Source organism: Rattus norvegicus, chromosome 6 (assembly GCF_021556685.1).
Source record: "Rattus norvegicus strain SHRSP/BbbUtx chromosome 6, alternate assembly SHRSP_T2T, whole genome shotgun sequence".
Lineage (NCBI taxonomy): Eukaryota > Metazoa > Chordata > Mammalia > Rodentia > Muridae > Rattus > Rattus norvegicus.
The window spans coordinates 104,133,538-104,153,694 of record NC_141539.1 but is presented as its reverse complement, the minus strand read 5'-3'; the positions used below and the strand labels follow the sequence as shown (position 1 = coordinate 104,153,694).

Sequence of the window (20,157 nt, the reverse complement as noted above, 5' to 3'; positions counted from 1 at the left end):
ACTCTGTTTCCAGCCTCACTCTCCCTGTGGGCCTTCAGACAGGTCTTTTGTATCTCCAGACCCATGCCACCCCCTTTCAGTCTGTGCTGGTGCTTAGAGAAGGAAGAGGGGGGAGCACCCCCTTCTTTCCTCTCATCCACAGAGACGGACCTGTAGACCCCTTGATGGTGCTTACCAGCAAGAGACAAACTCCAGGCATTGCTAGCTTTGGTTAATAGCAAGCTGGGTGACTCCTTCAGCCAAGAATTAGCTGGATCCTTCTCTATTCTGCTCGTTCCGCTGTCCAATAGAAGACCTGTGGTCTCCAGGAACTCATCCGGTGTGAAATGCACACATGTGAGGTTATTTACAGATGGGATAACATATTTTATGGAAATACAGTTAAAGTCTCATGGAACTAGAACTGCTGGGATGGCCCAGGGGTGCAGTGGCCTCTCCAAGCAGCCAAGTAGGAAGAGTTGGAGTAGGTACACCACAGAGGAGGGCTGGAGGAGACAGGGATTGAAACTGAGACATAGTCACTGAGCCTTCCATCCTCAGGGCTTCCAAGGAGTGAGGTGCCTCAGGCCTGGGGTTTCATCAGATACATAGATTTGACCAAATCTCTTAATGTCCTAAGCCTTAGTATCTGTCACCACTGCCACCTACCCAGGATAGATGGTGTCTAAGCCCTCCCTGCTCCGCAGGTGTCCTAAAAGAATCTTGAGAATTGATAAGCTTGAGTAGGCCCAGCTTCGCCTGTGCGTTAGCTGCTGCGAGGGCTCCTGATACATTCACACGCTCACAGGCTTCTGACTCAGGCTGTATGAACCACCTAAGAGCCTTATAGTTTCTGTCCCCAGAATCATGCTCTTTGTTTTTGTGGTTGTTGGTGGTGGTAGTGGTGATGGTGGTGGTGGTGGTTGGTTGGTTGATTGGTTGTTTTTCAAGACAGGGTTTCTCTATGTAGTCTTGGCTGTCCTGGAACTTACTCTGTAGACTATGCTGGCCTCCAATTCACAAAGATCTGCCGGTCTCTGCCTCCTATAGTTCTGGGATTAAAGGTGTGGATCCTGCTCTTGAAGGCTAGAATGTAAGAAAGATCTGGGGACAGCTTGTGCACTTGCAGGGAAAGGTGGGACCCCCACCCCACCCCCCTCCAGACTCCACCCTGGTGACCGACCATTGCATCTCATCCACCCCTGAGAAGAGGCTGGCAAGCAGACAAGAAGCAGGAAGTGTCCAGCTGGTTCCCAGAGAGCCGTTTTGACCACCCCAGAGTGGTGTCCTTGCCTAGCATAGGATCTCAGCCTGTAGCAGATGGCCATCGGGTGCTGTAGCACCAGGCTGAACAAGCAGGATGTGGTTTTTGGTTTCTGTTTCTGTTTTGACTTGTGCTGTTGCTGTGGCTTGCCTAGGCCCCAGGAAAAAGGAAGTGCCCATGGGTGGGATTGAACTTTCCAAACCATATGTCATGGCGGTGCAAATGGTGGAGGGTATGGAACATGCTTCATTAAGACTCTTTCATCAAGGCGATAGGTAGGTGCCAAGCCAACCTTTGCCCTGCTCCCCACCCCATCAGGCAGGCTAGGCGAGGGGAGGAAGACGACAGGTGAGTGAGGGCTGAGGTTCCTGTTTATGGAGGAATTGGGAGATGGGCAAGCCTGAACCCAGCAGCCTCCACAGGCGCAGCATGTACCTTTGTTTTCTCTGTGCAGAGTTCTGGGGGCAGACATGGGGCCAGGTGAGCCTCTAAAGCAATCTTGGCAGGGTACATTTTCTGGACCCTACCCTCAAACTTTCTGTCAGTTCTCTGCTCTTCCAGTTGTTAGTTTAGATAATAATGGGAGATTATCTGCTGCCACTCAGAGCCTCTGGGAGGGAGGAAGATGATTCCAGAGTATCATCAGCACAGGCTGGTATCTCTGTGTTCTACCCATCTGTGGGGGTGATGGTGCCACCTCTCACCCTGCCCCCCTGTGCTGGGCAAAGTCCCATCTGGGGACCTGCGCAGAAGGCACTGTGTTAAGGGAAGTCTGACAGGAGCTCTGGTACTTTATTTAATTTCATTATTCCTGAAAAAAAAAAGCATCAAATCTTACTAGTCTTGATAGCCAGGCTGTGGTTCTATCTCCTGTGAGGTAGGACAATTGTATGTATCTTACTAGAGATATATAATTTTTAAAGATCTGGGGGTATAACTCAGTGGTCAGGCCCTTGTCTAGCGTATGCCAAGTCCTGGGTCCAATCCCCAGTGTTGTAAAAGGAAGGGAAAAAATGTCCTCGTGATACTATTGAGAGAATGTATGTGGCAAAAGGCCTTATGATGTAAGATTTATATCAACTGTAAGCCAGTTGCCAACCCTACTCTTAAAGGACCAGTAGTATTAATACGGTAAGTATTGCAGTGATGGGTTACAGATAAGATTTGGGGTTTGTTTGTTGTTGATGTTGTTCTGTTTGTTTCTTGGACATGGTCTCACTATGTAGCCCTGGCTTACATCTGCCTTGGGGACTTTCTTCGGCCTAAATCTCCTGAGTGCTGAGATTAAAGGGGCACACCACCAGGCTCAGCTCAGGTTCAGGGAGGCTTAGCATGCTCTCTGCTTTCCTGCTTGTCCTTGTGTGGTATACTTAGGTCTCTAAATCAGCAGTTCTCAACCTGTGGGTTGCAACCCCCAAAAGACCACCAGAAAACACAGATATTTACATTATGATTCCTAACAGCAGCAAACAGTTTGAAGTAGCAACGGAATAATTTTATGGTGTGTGTGGGGGGGGGCAGGGGGAGTCAGCACAACATGAGGGATGTATTATTAAAGGGTGGCAGAATTAGGATGGTTGAGAACCAGTGTTCTAACCTGTACTGCCTGCCCTCCATTAGGTTCTTGATTACCCCTTGCAAGTAGATGTCCCCACTGCTTGGCAGAGTGTGCTTTAAAGGGGAGAATGGAGCTGGAGTCTAAAATTATATTTCCTTTCAGGTTTCAAAGTGTGCATTCATGCGTGGTACAAAAGGGCCCTAAGTCTTAACTAACCCTGCAAGATGATCACCTGGGAATCACCCCAGCCTCTGATGTCTGAATCAACTGCCCTGAGCAGAGAGATGTCAGGTTCTAGGAGAGGAACCTTGGTGGCCTGTTGCTGAGTACTTGGCCTTAGATCTGCCTTTTGGTTGGCCTGGTTGCTCAGAACTGGGGGTGGATTAATCTAAAGGCCTCCTCTTTTATTCCCAGAGACACATGAAAGCCATCCTTCTGCCAGCCAAGAATTAACTGAGCACTGGGGTGAATGCTTGTCTGCATAGCTAAGAATGGCGCCAAGGTCCAGTCTGATACCAAGACAAGGTTAAACAGGGACACAACTGCACAGTGATCCTGATGTCTGTTCCCAGCCACGCAGTCAAGACTGTGACAAGTGAGTATGCCCCAGACATGTAGGGGATCACTGACCCAGTCTGCCTTCCCATTTGGCACCTCACCAGCATGGGCACAGGTGTCGGGGTTCAAGTTCTCAGCTTGCTTCCTGTCCAAGGGCTCGTCACAGGTTACAGTTCTGAAACGGGACGGGAGTGCTGAGCAGTTTCAGGCTATGCCCCTGTTGGAGCCATCTTACGACTGCTAAAACTGGGCCAGACCAAGATTGGCTGACCAGCATAAAGCTAGACACCTAGGAGACACTTAGGGTGTCTTCCCATGTTCTGTCTCCTCAAGATGTTCCTGGATGCTTCCCATCCAAGCAGTGGGGGCTAGGACTTACCTAGACTCTGAATTCTACCCCATAGTATGAACAGTTAGTGTACTGGGCCTCCAGGAGTTGGGCTCCTCAGTCCAGACAAGCTACATAGGGTGAAAGGCCTTGACTACAGAGCATTCCTGTTTTCATCCGGCCTATATCCCATTCTCTGCTTCTGGCTTTTCCTTGATGATACCTTAAAGAATGGCAATTGGATGCTTTCCCTAGCCCCTGAGGCCCAAAGACCATTATGTCAGTGCAGAGCAGACAATACAATGGTGGGATCAGAAAGAAGGAAGCTCCAGAAAGTTAGGGTAGGTTTGGCACTAAGGCTGTCTTGGCACTGAGACCATTTTGATTGGATGGCTTCTAAGAAGCTTGTGGGCTGGTCCCTTGGAGCCCAGGGTTGATTCTATACTGGTGCATGCAGAAAGTGGGAGGCAGGTAACTGGGTTATTTCTCAGCTGTAGATAGATCTTGACTCTTCTAGCCGAGGGTCACAATCTATTTATCATCAGTCCACTTAGGCTTGCAAAGTCATGTGCTACTAACAGGTCATTTCAGGACACGCTTTTGATTTGCAACCAGAGTAGAGTAAGTGGGCCTGGATTTGAAGGGGGCCTGGAAGGAGGAAGAAGAGGTTCGTGAAGGTCACTGTAGGATGTAGTGACCTAGATGTGAGACCTAGCCATCACACGGCACAGCTTCTCATAGCAATCTACACTGTTAGTCTGAAGAAATAGTTCCACTGCTAGAATTACCATGAAGAGATCTTTCATGCTGGCCATAGGAGCACATGCCTGTAACCTCCCCACATGGAAAGCAGAGACAGATGGATATCTAGATAGAGGTAAGCCTGGGCTTCTCCAGTTTGGGATGGGAAAGGGGAGAGAAGGCAGGAAGGAAGGAAAGAAAGAAAACTAGCAAACGAGCAAGCTCAATGTGGAGGTGCACGTCTTTAATTGAGAGGCAGGAGGATCAGTAGTTTAAGGCCATCCTTGGATCAATGACTCTGTCTCAAACAAACAAAAATGGTGGAAGGAAGGAAGAGAGGGAGAGGGGGATGGGAGGGAAGAAGGGGGAAGGGATAGATGAATGTTTTATCATGAAATAATCTCAAAGAGGAAAATGGCTATATTTCTTTTGTTACAGGCATGGAAGGTATTTCTGTGCTGTTCTCTGCAATAGGGGAAATGGAAAACAATTATTACCTTTGTTGAATATCTTAGTCAAGTAAATTATAGTTTTCCACTTGGTGGGACATTGTATAGCTATTATAAGGATGAGCACACAGGCTGTAGGACTTGGAAAAGACAGTCTCAGTGTAAGTGAAAACAGAAAGTGAGAGTGCAGGTCCCAGTGACTTCCTGTGCACCTGTGGGCAGACAGCAAAGAGGAAGAGATGCTGGCTCTGTGTCCTAAGTCTCCTTAAGAGCGCTCTTCCTTTCTGTGGCGCCAGAGTAGGCTTCTTCTACAGCAGTTTAAGCAGAGTGTCTGTAAGAAGGCACCATTAATAGTGACTTTCTCTAAGAACGGTGGGGTGGGGAACTTTTGTTTGCTAAAACATTCCTTCCTATAATATTTAAATTTTAGCTGTGAGCATGTGTTATTTTAGTAATTGAAATTAAACAATAAAGATATTTTTAAAGTTTAGAATTAAAACCTCTTAAAAGGCAATCTTTCCCAAAGAGAAGAGAAGAGAAAGACTGAGTCAGCTAGCTCTTTATTGCCATTGTGTTTAAGGCCCATCTATCAGTCGACTCACCCACCCACCCACCTATGCATTCATCATTAGGCACTATTGCCAGGAATCAGTGAAGAAAAGACTGAGTCTCACACCTTACAGAGTTCTCATGGCAGTAGGAGAAAGACCATAAACAGCAGTAAACTATTGGAAGATGTTACAGAGAAGGTAGCGTGGGATGGTTTGAGTAACAAAACATCCACCTTTGATGTAGGGACAGGTAGGTCTCAGAAGGGTGAGAGCCAAGTTGAGACCTGAGTGACAGCAGAGAGATGGCCACATGGAGGTCCCAGAAGAGCATTCTAGTCAACGCACAGAATGCCTAGCCCGTGCCCTCAGCTGCAGGTCACCCATTGCTTCCCAAGCTCGGACAGAGTCCGTTCCCCTTCATCCGTTCCTTCTGGAATGAGAGTCCTTTCCATCTTTTAGTCTGAGTCCTTCCAATGTCTGGGGTGGGATAGTTGTTTCTGACACCCTGGCTGTTGCCACTCTGGACAGATGGCCCCTCTGGACATCCTGTACACAGGCCACTGCTCTTGGCTGAGCTGTCTCAGATTTCCACATCGGGGTGGGTTGGCACTTAGGAAGGTACTGGGTAATGTGTGCCCTGGCAAATGGTCTTTAAATGGCTCATGACTTGAAGCTCAGAAGGGTGGCCGTAGCCGTGAGGCTCAGCTTTGACCTTGGAATACTTCTATGTGGCTCCTGCCAGAATTTGGTCTGAGAAATAGGCTAGGAGCCTGCTATGTCGAACACTTAGTGGTGAGCTTGGTAGGTGGCCCAGTGAGAAAGTACACAACCATTTCACCAATCTTATTACTCCAGATATCATCTCAGTATCTAGAGACAGCACCTTGGAATTTGTGGTATCTCAGAGGAGCATGTAGGTGGCTTTTGGACCAGTACAGGGTGCTAATCAGGGGTGATGACTCTGGAGCCAGGCTCATGAGGATCTAATTCCTAGCTCAGCCATTTAGATCTATAAGAACATAGGCTAATTATGTAGCTTTTTCTGCCCCATTTTTCTCTCTGTAAAATGGGCTTCAGAATTCTCTGAGTTAAAACACGGAAAGTGATGAGGAAAGGTTATTATTGTCACTCAAGATGTAGGGTGACTACCTCATCAGGGCCTTCAGTGTGACACTAGGGACCTGGCAAGAGAAAGTTGGTAGCATCTGAGTTAGCCACTGGCCACAGGAACCAGCCTCCCTTGGACCATTCCCTTGAACCATTTCTGTTTTCCTCCCTCTACCCTGATGACAAGGGAAACCCAGGGTCATTTGAGGTCTGGCAATAATGATCACCACCCCCAACCCCCATTGATTCCTCAGCCCAATCCTGTTAGGGATAAGACTCAAGGTCTTTCCTGTCTTGCCCCAAAAACCTCCTAGATGGGTGGTGTGGCTTCTTAGAGCATGGGTTAGTGATGATTTGGGTGCCTGGGGTGAGGAGTAAGCTTGGAAAGAGAACAGGATGCCAAGCCTAGCATGATGCTCCCCTGGGCAAAATCCTCAGAGCTGTTGTGTTACAGAATCTTAGCTTCCTAGAGCAGGATCAGAATTTAAGGCAAAACCAAAGCCATTCCAGCTGGCTTTGTCTATCCTGATCTACCTCTCTCTCTCTCTCTCTCTCTCTCTCTCTCTCTCTCTCTCTCTCTCTCTCTCTCTCTCTCTCTCTCTCTCTCCTACTTCCCTCTTTGGTTTTTTGAGGCAGGGTTTCACTGGAACTCACTCTGTAGACCAGGCTGGTCTTGAACTCATAGACATCTGCTTCCCAAGTGCTGGGATTAAAGGCAGGCACCACCACTGCCAGGTTTATCCTGGTCCATTAAGACTGATTTCACCTGTCTCCACTGCTTCTGTGTGATCCTACCCTGTGACAGAGCTCAGCATACTCTGAGAGCTTCAGGTGAGATATCCCTAGGGACTGGATGCAAGAAGCCAGCTTCCTTGTCCCTACCATCCGTTCCCTCATATTGACAAATCCCTGGAGTTTTGATCCTTCTGAGGGACACTGTATTCTTTCTCCAAGTGTGAGCAGAGTAAAATAATCCACACTCTCCAAATGCCTTTTTTCCCATGCTTCCAATCCACACTCTCCTCTATGTCACCATAAATGTTTTCTTGGACTGTCCCATCTTTAGAGGCCATCATCCTTGGAGCTGCTGACCCCTGCTGTAGACTTTCCCAGGGCTGATTCCAGAGCTGAGCAGGGGATTATTGGAAAAGGCACAAGGGTAAGGAAGCTGGATACAACAAGAAGTGGGCCTGCTGGGCTCAGTAGAGGATGGGATGAGCCCAACGTAGATGTAAATTCAGACACAGCACCTACGGTAACTAAAGATGGGAGTTGGGTGTGACGTTCTGAAGTGTTCTTGTCAGTACCCTACCTTTCATCTGATCACCTCCCACCACACAAAGCTGCAGCCCCCCAAAGACTGCCCCAGCAGATCTTTCAGTTGGCCACATTTATCCTGCGTGAACCAGCTTTGTTCTCCTGCCACGATTCCTTGAACAAGGTCTGACCTAGCCTCCCAAGCACTTTCTGCTGTCTAGAAATGGAACCATGCCTGCGGCTGGCTCCCTCTGTCCCTGTTCTGTCCTCCCCCTATTTTCTGAGTTGGTCCCCTTCTGTCCTATGTTCTCTCTCCCTTAGACATGTATGCCTTCCATCTTGCTTCTGCTGCTGAAGTTTTGAAGTCCAGCTCTCCCCAGATACCTGGGAAAGCTGGAGGCAATGGTTCTCAGCTGAGAAAACCTTTTTGGCTATTCCAGGAAGAGGAGATCAGAGACAAGTAGAGCAGGATTTAAAGTCAACCTGAAGAAGGGAAGGAGTGGGTTAGGGAAGGAGCTCAGTAGCAGGACATTTGCCTAGCATGTAAAAGGTCCTGGGTTTGAGCCCCAGCCTCCACCCACCCCACAGGTGCACACATGCACTCATAGAAACTACATACACATAAACATGTGTACACACACATGTACACACATGCACTTACACAAACTACATGAACATACACATGTACACACACACACACACACACACGGAGGTTGTATAAGGAGATCCACATAGTCACGTCGAGCTGCTGCAGGGGAAATCACTTGAGTGGGATACTCCCTATCTTAGGATCCCCTGCATAGGGGCTTGAGTGCAGGACAAGTGGACAAACCTAAGTTCAAAGGGACCTGGATCATGTTAGGAGGCTCAGTAGTCTTAAAATTCTTCACCTGGGCCACCCCCGCCATAAACCTATCGGTATTCCCTCCTCCCAGGCTCCATGCCCCACCCCCTGCATTTCCCCATCACCCAAGTCTGTTCTCTCTTGGTCTGTGAAGAAAAATTTCAAAACAGTGGACCTTTGCAAGGCTGTGCCTGGGGATATTTGCTCTTCTATTCTGTTCTGTTTTCAAGCCTGACCCTCAGGCCTGACCCTTTCCTTTTAATCCATCTGTGGGCAGTCACAGGGAAGCAGGGACCTCACATTGGTTCTCCCAGGCTATATGTGTGGCACCATTGTCTCACAGGGTTTCCTGGTCCTGTGGCTTGATGTCCTGTAAGCCTGCTTAGCAGGGAAAGGTGCCAGTAAGCTGGCTAGGACAGGGACATAGTGACCCTGCCTGAAGTGCGAGGTGACCCTAGTAGCAGCAGAAGCTATACCAGAAAGGACAGGATCCTTGCAGAATTATTTGTGTGTGTTTTGTTTTTAATATTTTTAGTGTGTGTGTGTGTGTGTGTGTGTGTGTGTGTGTGCCTGAATGTGTGTAAGTATACCATGTGCATGTAGTTACCACAGGGGCCAGAAGAGAACATTGGAGCCCTTGGAATTTGAGTTACAATCAGTTATGAGCTGCCATGTGGCTGCTGGGTACTGAACCCTAGTCCTCTGTAAGAACAACGAATGATCTCGACCTGAGTCATTTCTCTAGCCCTTACTGTAGTACTTAGAAGTAGGCAGATAATCCATCTACACCACAACTGTGATTGATAGTCTATCCTTCCCAGTTCATGTAAAAGGAAGCTGAGGCTGGGTGGAGTGAGGTAGCTTGCCAAGCTACAGCTCTGGGAGATCAGGCAGGAGTCTGAGGTCAGTCAGTCTATTTCGTCCACACCTAATTTGTGAAGTGTGTTGAGGATAGCACAGAAGGCAAAACCCACATCATCAGTTTTGCGTGTCTTCAGGTTTCCTTGGGTCCACTTGTTTGTTAAGTTTAAAATATACAGAAAAATGTAATGAAGAACCACAGTCGCACCCAGAGACAATTGGTGGCCAAATGTTTTGCACATTCATAGGGGTAGTATGCACCTTAGCAAAAACAAAGCTTCAAGTCCTGACATCTCTCTCTTCACGTTGTGTGAGATGTCCCTCAGATGGTTACTGGGGTTAGCCTCAGGACAAATTGTAGCAAAGCGAGGGTTGACTGTTGTAGCCGATGAGCAGGGTGAGTGGAGGTAGCACAGGGGGCAGTAGACGGCTCTTGAATATTGTAGGATTTGCAGGGTCATGGACTGTGTCAGATAGGCATGGGGGTAAAGCGGTTCATAAGCAGCAAATGGAAAAGGGCATCATCCCAGCAAAGACAGCCAGAGATGCTGGGAGCCAAAGCATAGAGCTGGCTGGGACTCAGAGGTAGAGCTGAGCCCGGGAGGACATAGCCAGCTTTCTCTGAGGGATGCTGATGTTGAAGATCCACTAATGGGCTTTTAATGGGGAGAAACATCAGACTGGCATTTTAGAAAGATCGCCCTCTCTGTACACTTTGGTTATGGACTTGAACTGTAAGCAGGCGAGGCAAGGCTGGAAGACTTTTAGAGCTGCCTGGTGAGATATGGTCAAACCTGAACAGTGGTAACACAGGGACGGGTTCCCAGGGGAGTTTGACGGTGTAAAGTCCAGGGCTTTGCCATGCGACTTACCTTGACCAATGAGATATTCAAAGACTTGCCTTAGGAAGGGCTTTAAAAAGCAATGCCGGGGGGGGGGTGCCTTTTTAATCTATTGAAAAGAACTTAAATAATTTTAACATGAAAAACATCTTAAACGGGGCCGGAGATGGACTCAGTTGGTTGAGTACTTGTCTCGCATGCAGGAAGCCGTGGGTTGGACTCCCGCTGCACAAGCATGCACTGTGCAGGGCCGCATTGCTGCGTGCCTGTAATCCTAGCACTCGGTAGGTAGAAGCAAGAGGATCAGACGTTCAAGGTTACTTTTGGCTACGTAGTGAATTCAAGAGCCAAACTTGGGTATGCCAGGCCCTGCCACACACAAAACTGTTTAATGCACTCCTAGTAATTGTCAGTACTTAGGATATGCAGTGCGATCTTTCCCGGCGTGGTCACAGTGTTTAATCAGATCAGGATATTGGTACTGTCACCTGAGACATGAGTCATTTTTTGAGAACACTCAGAATCCTCCCAACTCAATATCTTGAGGTACGCAATGCGTGTAAATCAACCATGGCTAACCTAGCTTACCCCAGGACATTAGAAGTTATTCCTTCTCTTTAACCGTACTCCTGGACCATTAACAGTGGTCTCCTTCCCTTCTTTCTCTCTCTTGTCCAGGGTGAAAAAAAAACACTTGTGTGGTGGGGCTGGTTTGGTGGTGGGCTGGTGACTTACAAGCTTACCCTGAGATCAGTACTCGTCCGCCGAGTCCCAAGAGGAAGATGAGAAACCGATGGAGCGGAGTGACCCCAGTTTTGCCTCCCCAGCTGAGCACAGAACAGAGCCTCAGATGACTCACAGCCTTGTGACTTAGGCCAGCTGAGATCTTCAGACCCGCAGATGTGCCTGAGCTATAGGAAATGACAGATGGTTTAGGATATGGTTTGGGGATGGTATGCTTGGTGACATTTGCTAAAGATCGAGAGCTACCCTCAACCCTCTGCTGAATGCAGTCCTGTATGCACACAGGGTTGTGACAGTGAACCCTACACACAGGTCCTGACACTCAGAAACTCAGGTTAAGGTAGCAGGGCCTCTTGATTCTTACTGGTTGCTTAGTGGTGCCATCTGTCAGGAGCAGGCAAAGGAAAGAAACCGGTTTTGGGTAAAGATACGGAATTGATTTGGGAAGGAGCTTGTGGTACCAAGAGGTATCCAGGAAGGAGAAGGAATCTAGTTGTATCGCTGAAGGAAGATGTCTAGGCTTTGAGAGCCAAGAGCATAAGGTCTGGCTTGGGACTGAAAATAGAACTGAACAAAATAATTGGCATCAGAGGGTAGGGTGCTGTGGAAACTCAGAGGAGGAAGAGGATTGGTGGCCTGAGAGAAGAGACATTTGCTCTAACAGTCACCCAGACAAGGGGGCTGTGCTGGTGCCAGTGTGAGAAGGCATACCAAACAGAATAATCACGATCCAGGAAGGGAGTCCTGAGAATGAGGTGGAGGAGGTATATTTGGGGCCCTGAATGTCAGGCCAAGGATGCTATCATGTTTCATTAGGAAAGGGGGAGCCCTTGGAGGCATACAGAGCTATGCAGAGTCTGGAGTGGAATCAAGAGCAGGTTTGGGTGTGGGGTCCATAATATTTCCTTCCCCATCTCATATATATAAAATAGGAGCAAAACTCCCTCCCTCCCTCTCTCTTTCCTTTCTCCCCTGTCTACTCTCTCTTCACCTCTACCCATGCTCTCTCAGATCTCTTGCAGCTCAGGCTAGACCAGAATTCACTATGTAGTTAAGAATGAAATTCTGTCCCCAGCTCCGAAAAAAAAGAAAAAAGAAAAAAAAAAAAGAATGAAATTCTGATCCTCCTTGCCTCTACTCCTCAACTCCTCAACTCCTAAGTGTTGTACTGCCATGTCTGGTTTACACAGTGCTGGGGATTAAATACAGGGCCTCTGCATGATAGGCAAACCCTACCACCCCCCATTTCTGTTTTTGTTTTGATACAGAGTCTTGCCATGTCTCCCAGGCTGGAACTTGCAGCCTTCCTGTCTCAGACTTCCAAGTACTAAGGTCACAGACACATACAGCCACACTTGGCTTCATATGAGTTTCAATTAAGAGCCAGTGTTTTAAAAATATAGTTGAGGCACAAGGGTGGGCAAGTATCACAGCAATGAGGCTGTGTGGCTAAAAGATGGCATTAGGATTCTCAGCTGGGCAAACAGCAGGTGCCACCTTGATAAACTCCATCCCTTGTCCTACCTGGGAGAGAGGTTTGGTACCGTGGCCAGGTGGCCACAGTAGCTGACAAAACTTCTTAATTCTTGATAAATCACAAGCCCTCCCACACTACCCTCTGCATAAACAAGATTGTATTGTCTAGATGCTTACAGAGGAGAGGCCTGGGGCCATAGTTGGATAACAGCACTGTTAAACAGCCACACTCTCAAAAAGAGTTCGCTCAGAAGTTGGAGAGCCTGTGGAATCTCAAGGGCTCAAGCATCAAAAAGTAAATAGACAGCGGCTTCTTCTAGTTGCCACAGTGGTCCAGACCCTTTAAATAGAGAGCTAGAAGAAAGACAGAGGCCTAAGAGCCAGACGAGGAAGCATGATGGGAGGGGAGCCAGGCTTGAAGACCGGTGGTGGCGTTTGAGAGAGGAGGAAAGAAGAGCTAGCCAAACCCCATCTACTGTCGCAGTTAAAAATAAAATGTGACCACAATGATATCATATTTAGGTTTCTAGTCTCGGACAGCCGTTCTGAGGAAAACAAAGCCCAAATGCTGACAGGGACACAGAGAAGCTGGAGTGTGTACATGTTCTGCCAAGGCTGTGAGGGGTATAAAACATCGCCACGGCTTTTGAGGATTTACTTTTTATGTACATTGGTGTTTTGCTTGCATGCACATATGTATGTGCACCACATGTGTGTGGTGCCCACGGAGGCCAGAGAAGAATGTCAGATCCCCTAGGACGGAGTTATCATGTGAGTGCTGTCCAACCCAGTACTGTGGCTGTTCAGAAAGACAACAAAGTCGCCTAACAATTCTACTTCCAGGTATAGACCCAAAGGAGCTGGGGGAGGGCCTTGAACAGACGCTTGTTCGCCTGTGTGTGACAGCACTGTTCAAAAGTGGAAGTCACCTGGTGTCTGTGAACAGTGGAGAGACAATGTTCCATTCACTGGAAGTCCTTCCATCTTTGAAAAGAAGGGGTTTGCTCAGGTGCAGGCTGCAACCGGAATAAACCTTGAGCATATTACACTAAGTTCACTAAGTCGGCCTAAGAGAAAAATTATGAATGTTGTTAAATTTACAGAGACTAAAACAATGCCATGAGCTGGGGGAAGGAGGAGAGGGGAGAGTGGCAGTTAAAAATTGTTAAAATAGTGTGTATGAGGGAGACAGACAGACACACACAGAGAGAGAGAGAGAGAGAGAGAGAGAGAGAGAGAGAGAGAGAGAGAGAAATATGAATATTAGATCTCAGAAATATGAGTGACCTGGAGTAGTTGGGGAAGAAGAAGTAAGGTCTTCAGTGGGTCTGGTGAGAAAGAGATCAATGGGTCAGGGCAGCTAACTCTTTAGATAACCATAAATATGAGATTCAGTAGGCATTTCCACATTGTATTTGAATAGAGTTTCTCAGAAGAAAGTCTATTGGGGCTATGGTAGGTACCAATGAGAATGAAGAAAGGTGGACGACGTAAAATTTCCTCCAGTCACTCACCATAGGAAGCAGGAGGCAGGGAAAGGTGCAAGGTGGGTCCCTCATCTGTCTCCCTGTATCCCCAGCAGGAGGCCCCAGTTGGTACCATGGCTTCTGCGGAGCCCCTGACAGCGCTGTCCCGCTGGTACCTATATGCCATCCATGGCTACTTCTGCGAGGTGATGTTCACAGCGGCCTGGGAGTTCGTGGTGAATTTTAACTGGAAGTTCCCAGGGGTCACCAGCGTGTGGGCCCTCTTCATCTATGGCACCTCCATCCTGATCGTGGAGCGCATGTACCTGCGCCTGCGAGGCCGCTGCCCTCTTCTGGTGCGCTGTGTCATCTATACTCTCTGGACCTACCTGTGGGAGTTCACTACCGGCTTTATCCTACGCCAGTTCAACGCCTGTCCCTGGGACTACTCCCAGTTCGACTTTGATTTCATGGGCCTCATTACCCTAGAGTATGCTGTGCCCTGGTTCTGCGGGGCCCTCATCATGGAGCAGTTTATCATCCGCAACACCCTCCGCCTGCGCTTTGACAAGGACGCGGAGCCCGGGGAGCCGGCCAGCCCACCAGCCCTGGCCAATGGCCACGTCAAGACTGACTGAGTCAGAAGATTAATGTGAGGACCTGAAGTCTCTTGTAGGAACCCATGAACAGAGAGAGAGAGAGAGAGACCAAGCTGGTGGGGTTACCCCTTGGTTCAGCACAAGCCCCGCCCCCAACTGGGTCTTAGCCCAGTAGGGCAAACATAACCACACATGGTGGGCAGTGGGATGGGTGTTGGGGAGTTGGGTGTCTAGACAACAGAAATACTTTGAGACTCATCCATGCCTCTCAACACATCCTGGGGGCTGGAGGCTGGGTGGCGAACAATTGGACTTTGATGGATGACTTTGGAAGCAGCAGACCTGTCCTAACTAAGGGACATGAACTCCGGGGCTACAGGTGGGAGGCAAGGTCTGAGAAGGCCTTGGCTGCTGTTGGGGCCACCACCTCACCTGCCCCCTGGCTTCAGCTGGGCTTTGGCTGGTTCCATTAGGCAATATTCAGGTGCTTGCTTGCAACCAATACCTCCCCGGGGGCCTCTGAGCTGCAGCCTGAGAGAGACCCAGTAGCCAATTGGGCTGCATGGTGGCACTGGTGTTGTGCAAAGGCCAGGAAAGCTTCCTTTGGCTCCTCTCCCTCTCCCAGGGCCCCACGCTGCTCCCTTGGCCTTCTGGGGGCCCCTGTGGTGCTGGATTCCCACCAACCTTGGGCTTTTGGAGGTTTCAATCCCCGTGTGTTCGGTGGCGTTTCCCCTTATGTTCAAGACATTTACCACTAGCAGGCAGTCCTTTCCTGTGTCAGTCACCATAGCCTCCCCCTCTCCCAGCTCCCTATAGAACACAGCAGTGGCCAGAGGCATAGCTCTGAAATGGACCCCCCCTGCCTTGCTGCAGCCTTCCCTTCACCTTCCTCTGATGACTGGGGGCGCCCTGTCTTCCTGACCCAGGGATGATAGTCTGGTGTCCCTTCCCTGCAGAGGTCCTACTGAAAATGCATAATATCCCCCCACAATGTCCAGCGAGGCCCAGAGGTGTGTGGTGGATCCACAGTGGGAAATAAAGGGTGGAGTTCTAGGTCCTATTTACCCAAACTGGTTTATTATTTCCACCAGCTAGCCAATATGGCTTCCTATGAGCTAGAGGAGATTCAAAGATAACAAGACAGATACAGAAGACCACGGGAGGCTCTTTAGAGGCCCTTCCCTGGAAAAGAGATGAGTTGTACCACAGCCTCAGCTCAGCAGTCAACCCTGAGGGCTGCTCTTCCTACAACTCCAGGCCGGCCCCATAAGCTTGTTCTCAAACAGTGTTGTCTTAACTCTGTCACACTCATGGGCCTTGTCAGCTTGGTTATTGTAACTTTACCCCATGATGGGTCCATTGCTGGCAGTGGACAGGTGAAATCCAGGCCCCTTCTCATTTTTGTCCCAAACTCTTTGAGAAGATGGGACCATCAGAGAGTGTAGCATACCATGAGGCCACCCTGGGACTCTCAGAGGTTGAAATCAACCCTTATTTCTTATAGATCATTTTTAAATGACCGTAACACCTGTGGACCATGCAGACAGCACCAGGCCAGGGCCAGCAGCAGGGCTGTCCTAGGCTGGGGGAAAGACTTGGAGACATAACCTTCTGTGGTATCCTTTCCCTGTGTTTTCTCTGTCTGGGGTAAGATGCTAAGTGTTTCCCTTGGTAGGCTTCTCAAATCACCAGATACTATTCTGTCGTAGGGAAACTTGCTATGGCCCTAAGACTTGGGGGTTATGGGAGTGGTCGCTTTCCATATACAAGTGGAGAAGGTTCCGTATTTTCTCCAATTCCATATTATCTTAATTACCTGAATCCTAACACCTCTCCAGGCCACCTCACACCTGATCACAACTGATCTATTGGCTGGCTGAGGTGTCCCAGCATTAAAACTCCAATTCTCAACCAGAAAACGCCACTGGGTGGCCCCTGGGTCTCAGCGCTCCAGATGTTGTCTTCAGGCATCCCCTAGTACCATTTTTTCTCAAAGCGCTATTAATCCCATGTCAGGAGAGGTTCCCAGAGCAGATCTGCTGGCCTGGAAATACTCAGCATTGTGGTCTGCTTCCCTAGGTCCCTGTTGCTCCTAGGGCCCCTCATAGGCACAGAACCCCCAGCCAGAGGAGACTCTACCTTAAGGCCTGACCACAGACCTGCAGGGTAGTCTAGACTTCAGCTCTTGCTCATTGGCTCTCTTCAGGAATCCAACCCCTTAGTGCTTAGGGGCTTGAAGGTGGGGGTAATTAAACCCTTCTGAGCAGTGGGGAGTCTGCTGGCTGTCTATGGAGCCTCCCTCTGATGTTCTGAGCCCGAGGTAGGAGTTTCAGATAGTAAGTATGCTGCCCTGCATGGTTGAGTTGCTTTGGATGTCTGCTAGGCTTCCAGTGCCCTGCCCCCTCCTCATGCCAGAGAGTCACAATGGCCTGTGCTTAATCACAGCAATAATATATAGGGAGCATCTGTGAGTCCCCTTTGTCCTGGTCCATCACTCTTCATGGATCTCCCAGGAGACTACTGAGTGGGTCAGTTCATGTGAGAATCAATTTATGAAGCTCTGGGCTGTGCAAAGTGTTGTCACAGGAGGCAGGTGAGAGGCCCAGCTCTGAACTGTGAGTAAGGCAGTGGGAGTGCCTTCCACCCTGAAGCCACCCTTACCTGGAGGAGTTTAGGCCCTGGCTTTGTAACAGGGCCTATGAATTGGTTAGGACTGTCTTCCAGCTGGACAGCTCTTGAGAAAGGCACGTGACTAATTTGTGAGCCCATTGCCTGCTATGTCTCCGTTAGTCTGTCTCTCCCTTTTCATAACTGTGCACATAAAATATACTGGTGTTTGTGTTCCTGGACTGGCTGTGACCCGTCTGTTCCACTGTGGGGCCCCTTTCCCAGGGCTTACTGGAGGTTGGGCCCTTCATACTTGGCAGTTTCTACATCGTACCTTCCTGAACCAGGATAGCTGGTGGTGAAGGCGTGTGGCCCTGCCATCAGCCCTCCCTCTCTCTAATCACCTGAATCCACTCCAATGCTCCCTAACTCCTGCAGTCCCAGACCAAGGTAGACGTGGAGTCCCAGCAGCATTCGGGTTACGAACACTTGTTCATGAGATGAGCAGCTTTTAGACATATTGACAAAAACCTGGTATGACCCATGATTAGAGAAGGAGGCTTGATGGGTACTCAGAAGAAAAAAAAAGACCCCTTTTGTATAACATGAAAACTACACTTGAAGATACAGTTCCCTACTTCTTCCTAGCAAACCTACGTTACATTCACTAAGAAGGCGTTTGGAGAATGCAGTCCTTTCCTACCTCATGAGCTTGGCTCTGTCAGGTCCTCTGCCTGACCCCTGCCATACACCATACCCCTGACTACTTTCCTGCTTTCCGGAAGAAGAGGGAGAGTTGAGAAGTCCTTCAGGCCCTGGTCTATAGAGTGAGTTCCAGGACAGCCAGGGCTACATGGAGAGACCCTGCCTCAGAAAGAGACAAAGTTGTTCAGTCTGATCTGCTAAATCCAAATGTGCTATCCCCCTGTGCCATAGCCGGGGTACAGAGCATGACAGTGTGATTTAAGACATTGGGAAGGCCCTTTGCTTTTCCTGTACCCATACTCACTCAAATGTATTTATTTCTTTGATAGCTGGTCTCCTTATAAAACGAGAGCGCCCTAATAACCATTTGCGTGTTAGTATAAACAAGCCTGCAAGGTAATTCTTTCAGAGTAAGATTTTGTAGAAAGAGACAAACAATGAAAGTCTAAATGGAGCCATAGAAAGAGGCAGACTGGGTGTAGTGGCGCATGCCTTTTATCCCAGTACTCAGGAGGCAGAAGCAAGTGGATCTTTGTGAGTTCAAGGCCAGCCTGGTCTTCAAATCCAGTCCAGGACAGCCAGGGCTCCACAGAGAAACCCTGCCTGGAAGAACAAAACAAAATACAACAAAAGGAAAGAAAAAGAAGGAGGGAGGGGAAGAGAGGGAGAGAGGGAGGGAAGGGGAGAGAGAGAGAGAGAGAGAGAGAGAGAGAGAGAGAGAGAGAGAGAGCGCTACAGTGAGAGGACCCAAGACTTAACTTATTAAGTAGCCAGTTCAGTGAGTGGCTTTTCCCCGTTATACACACACACACACACACACACACACACACACACACCCCATTTGTGTATGTGCAGGTACATGTGCACATGTATGTACAAGTATATGGAGGCCAGAGGACAACCTCAGGTGTCATACTTCAGGTATGCTATCTACCCACTCTGACAGGGTCTTTCATTGTCCTAGAACTCACTAGTTAGGCTAGTCTGGCCAGCCAGCTAATCCCCAAAATATTGTTTCTGTCTTTCTGGCCCTGAGATTACAAGAAGTGCAGCATCAGGCCAGAGAACTTTTATGCAGGTTCTGGAGTCCAAAGTCAAGTCCTTACACCTGCAAAGCAAGCTCCTTACTGATAGCCTGCTCCCTGGCTGGGCTGCATCTTTTCTTGACACATTAATCCCACCTTTCCTCTTCCCCTACCAACCCAACCCAAAGGCTAAAGATGCAGGACTCACACAAATGGCCTAGGAGAGCTCATGCCAAAGTCTGAATGATGTTTAACGACAACGAAGAAAGTACTAGAACTTAAACTTTTCATTCCAGAGCGGGTCTCTCAAAGTGTGCATTTCCGCCCCGTGTGCTGGTGCAACCAGAAGACGAGCAGACTGCCTGCCAGGGGGAGGTGATACAAGAAGATGGAGGCCCTGGTCTAAGGCTAGAGGAGCGGGGTCTCACTTAACTGCAGCTGTGGTTCCTGTGGCACTGCAGCTAGGCACCAGTGCCCACACATTCTCTTCCACTTCAGTCAGGCACCACCTGTCCCTGTTTATAGAGGAGGACTGTTGATACTCAGTCTACAACCTTGGATTCATCACTCTTTTCTTTGGTGGGGGCGGGAATCTCTGTTTAGCTCTGGCTTTCCGGGACCTTACCACATAGACCTAGAGGTCTATGTAGAGGATGACCTCTAGCTCAAAGAGATCCAGCTGTTTAATCCAAGGCCTGGGATTAAAGTGTGCACCACCATGCCCGGCCTGGATTCACTCACCACATTTCTTTCCAATGCCCTCCCCCACTTTTTTCTGAAATGCCATATCATTATATTGCCCTATGCTGGCCCGAACTCCTAGGCCAAAATGCTCTGGTCTCAGCTGACACCTGGCACATGGCAAGGCTCCCAGCTTTACAAATCTTGTTTTGACTCAAGCAGATCTTTCAAGGAGGATTTGTGAGGAGTCAGGTGATGACTTGAGCTCAGCTCATGTGAATGCTATTTACAAAGCTAAATGGAAATGTCTGTGAGTACCAGGATGGGGTGTCATGGGGCTATAATGTAGGCCATCTCAGCCAAGCCAAGACAACTGGTCAAAGACCCCTCCCAGTGGAGGAGGCTATGAAATCTTGGCCTCTGGATGCTAAATTTATCCTTGACACCCATTCTGTCCTTCCTACACAGTTTTATTTTTGTCCCAGGCTTTTCTCAATGATCCTATTTTCAACTTG

At 48.8% G+C, this 20,157-nt stretch overlaps 1 protein-coding gene across 6 annotated transcripts in view; it reads left to right on the top strand.

The window, feature by feature from the left end:
- Tmem229b (transmembrane protein 229B) overlaps positions 1-17,473 on the top strand; it is a gene marked incomplete at its 5' end in the record, with an annotated part of 42,717 nt that extends 25,244 nt beyond the window's left edge. For 2 of the 6 annotated variants that reach the window (NM_001434333.1, NM_001434336.1), the window contains 2 exon segments: positions 3,216-3,396; positions 14,139-17,473. In NM_001434333.1, coding sequence (NP_001421262.1) covers positions 14,160-14,663 — 504 coding nt within the window. In that variant the 3' untranslated portion in view covers positions 14,664-17,473. 6 annotated transcript variants of the gene reach the window in all.
- Positions 17,474-20,157: the final 2,684 nt, after the last annotated feature.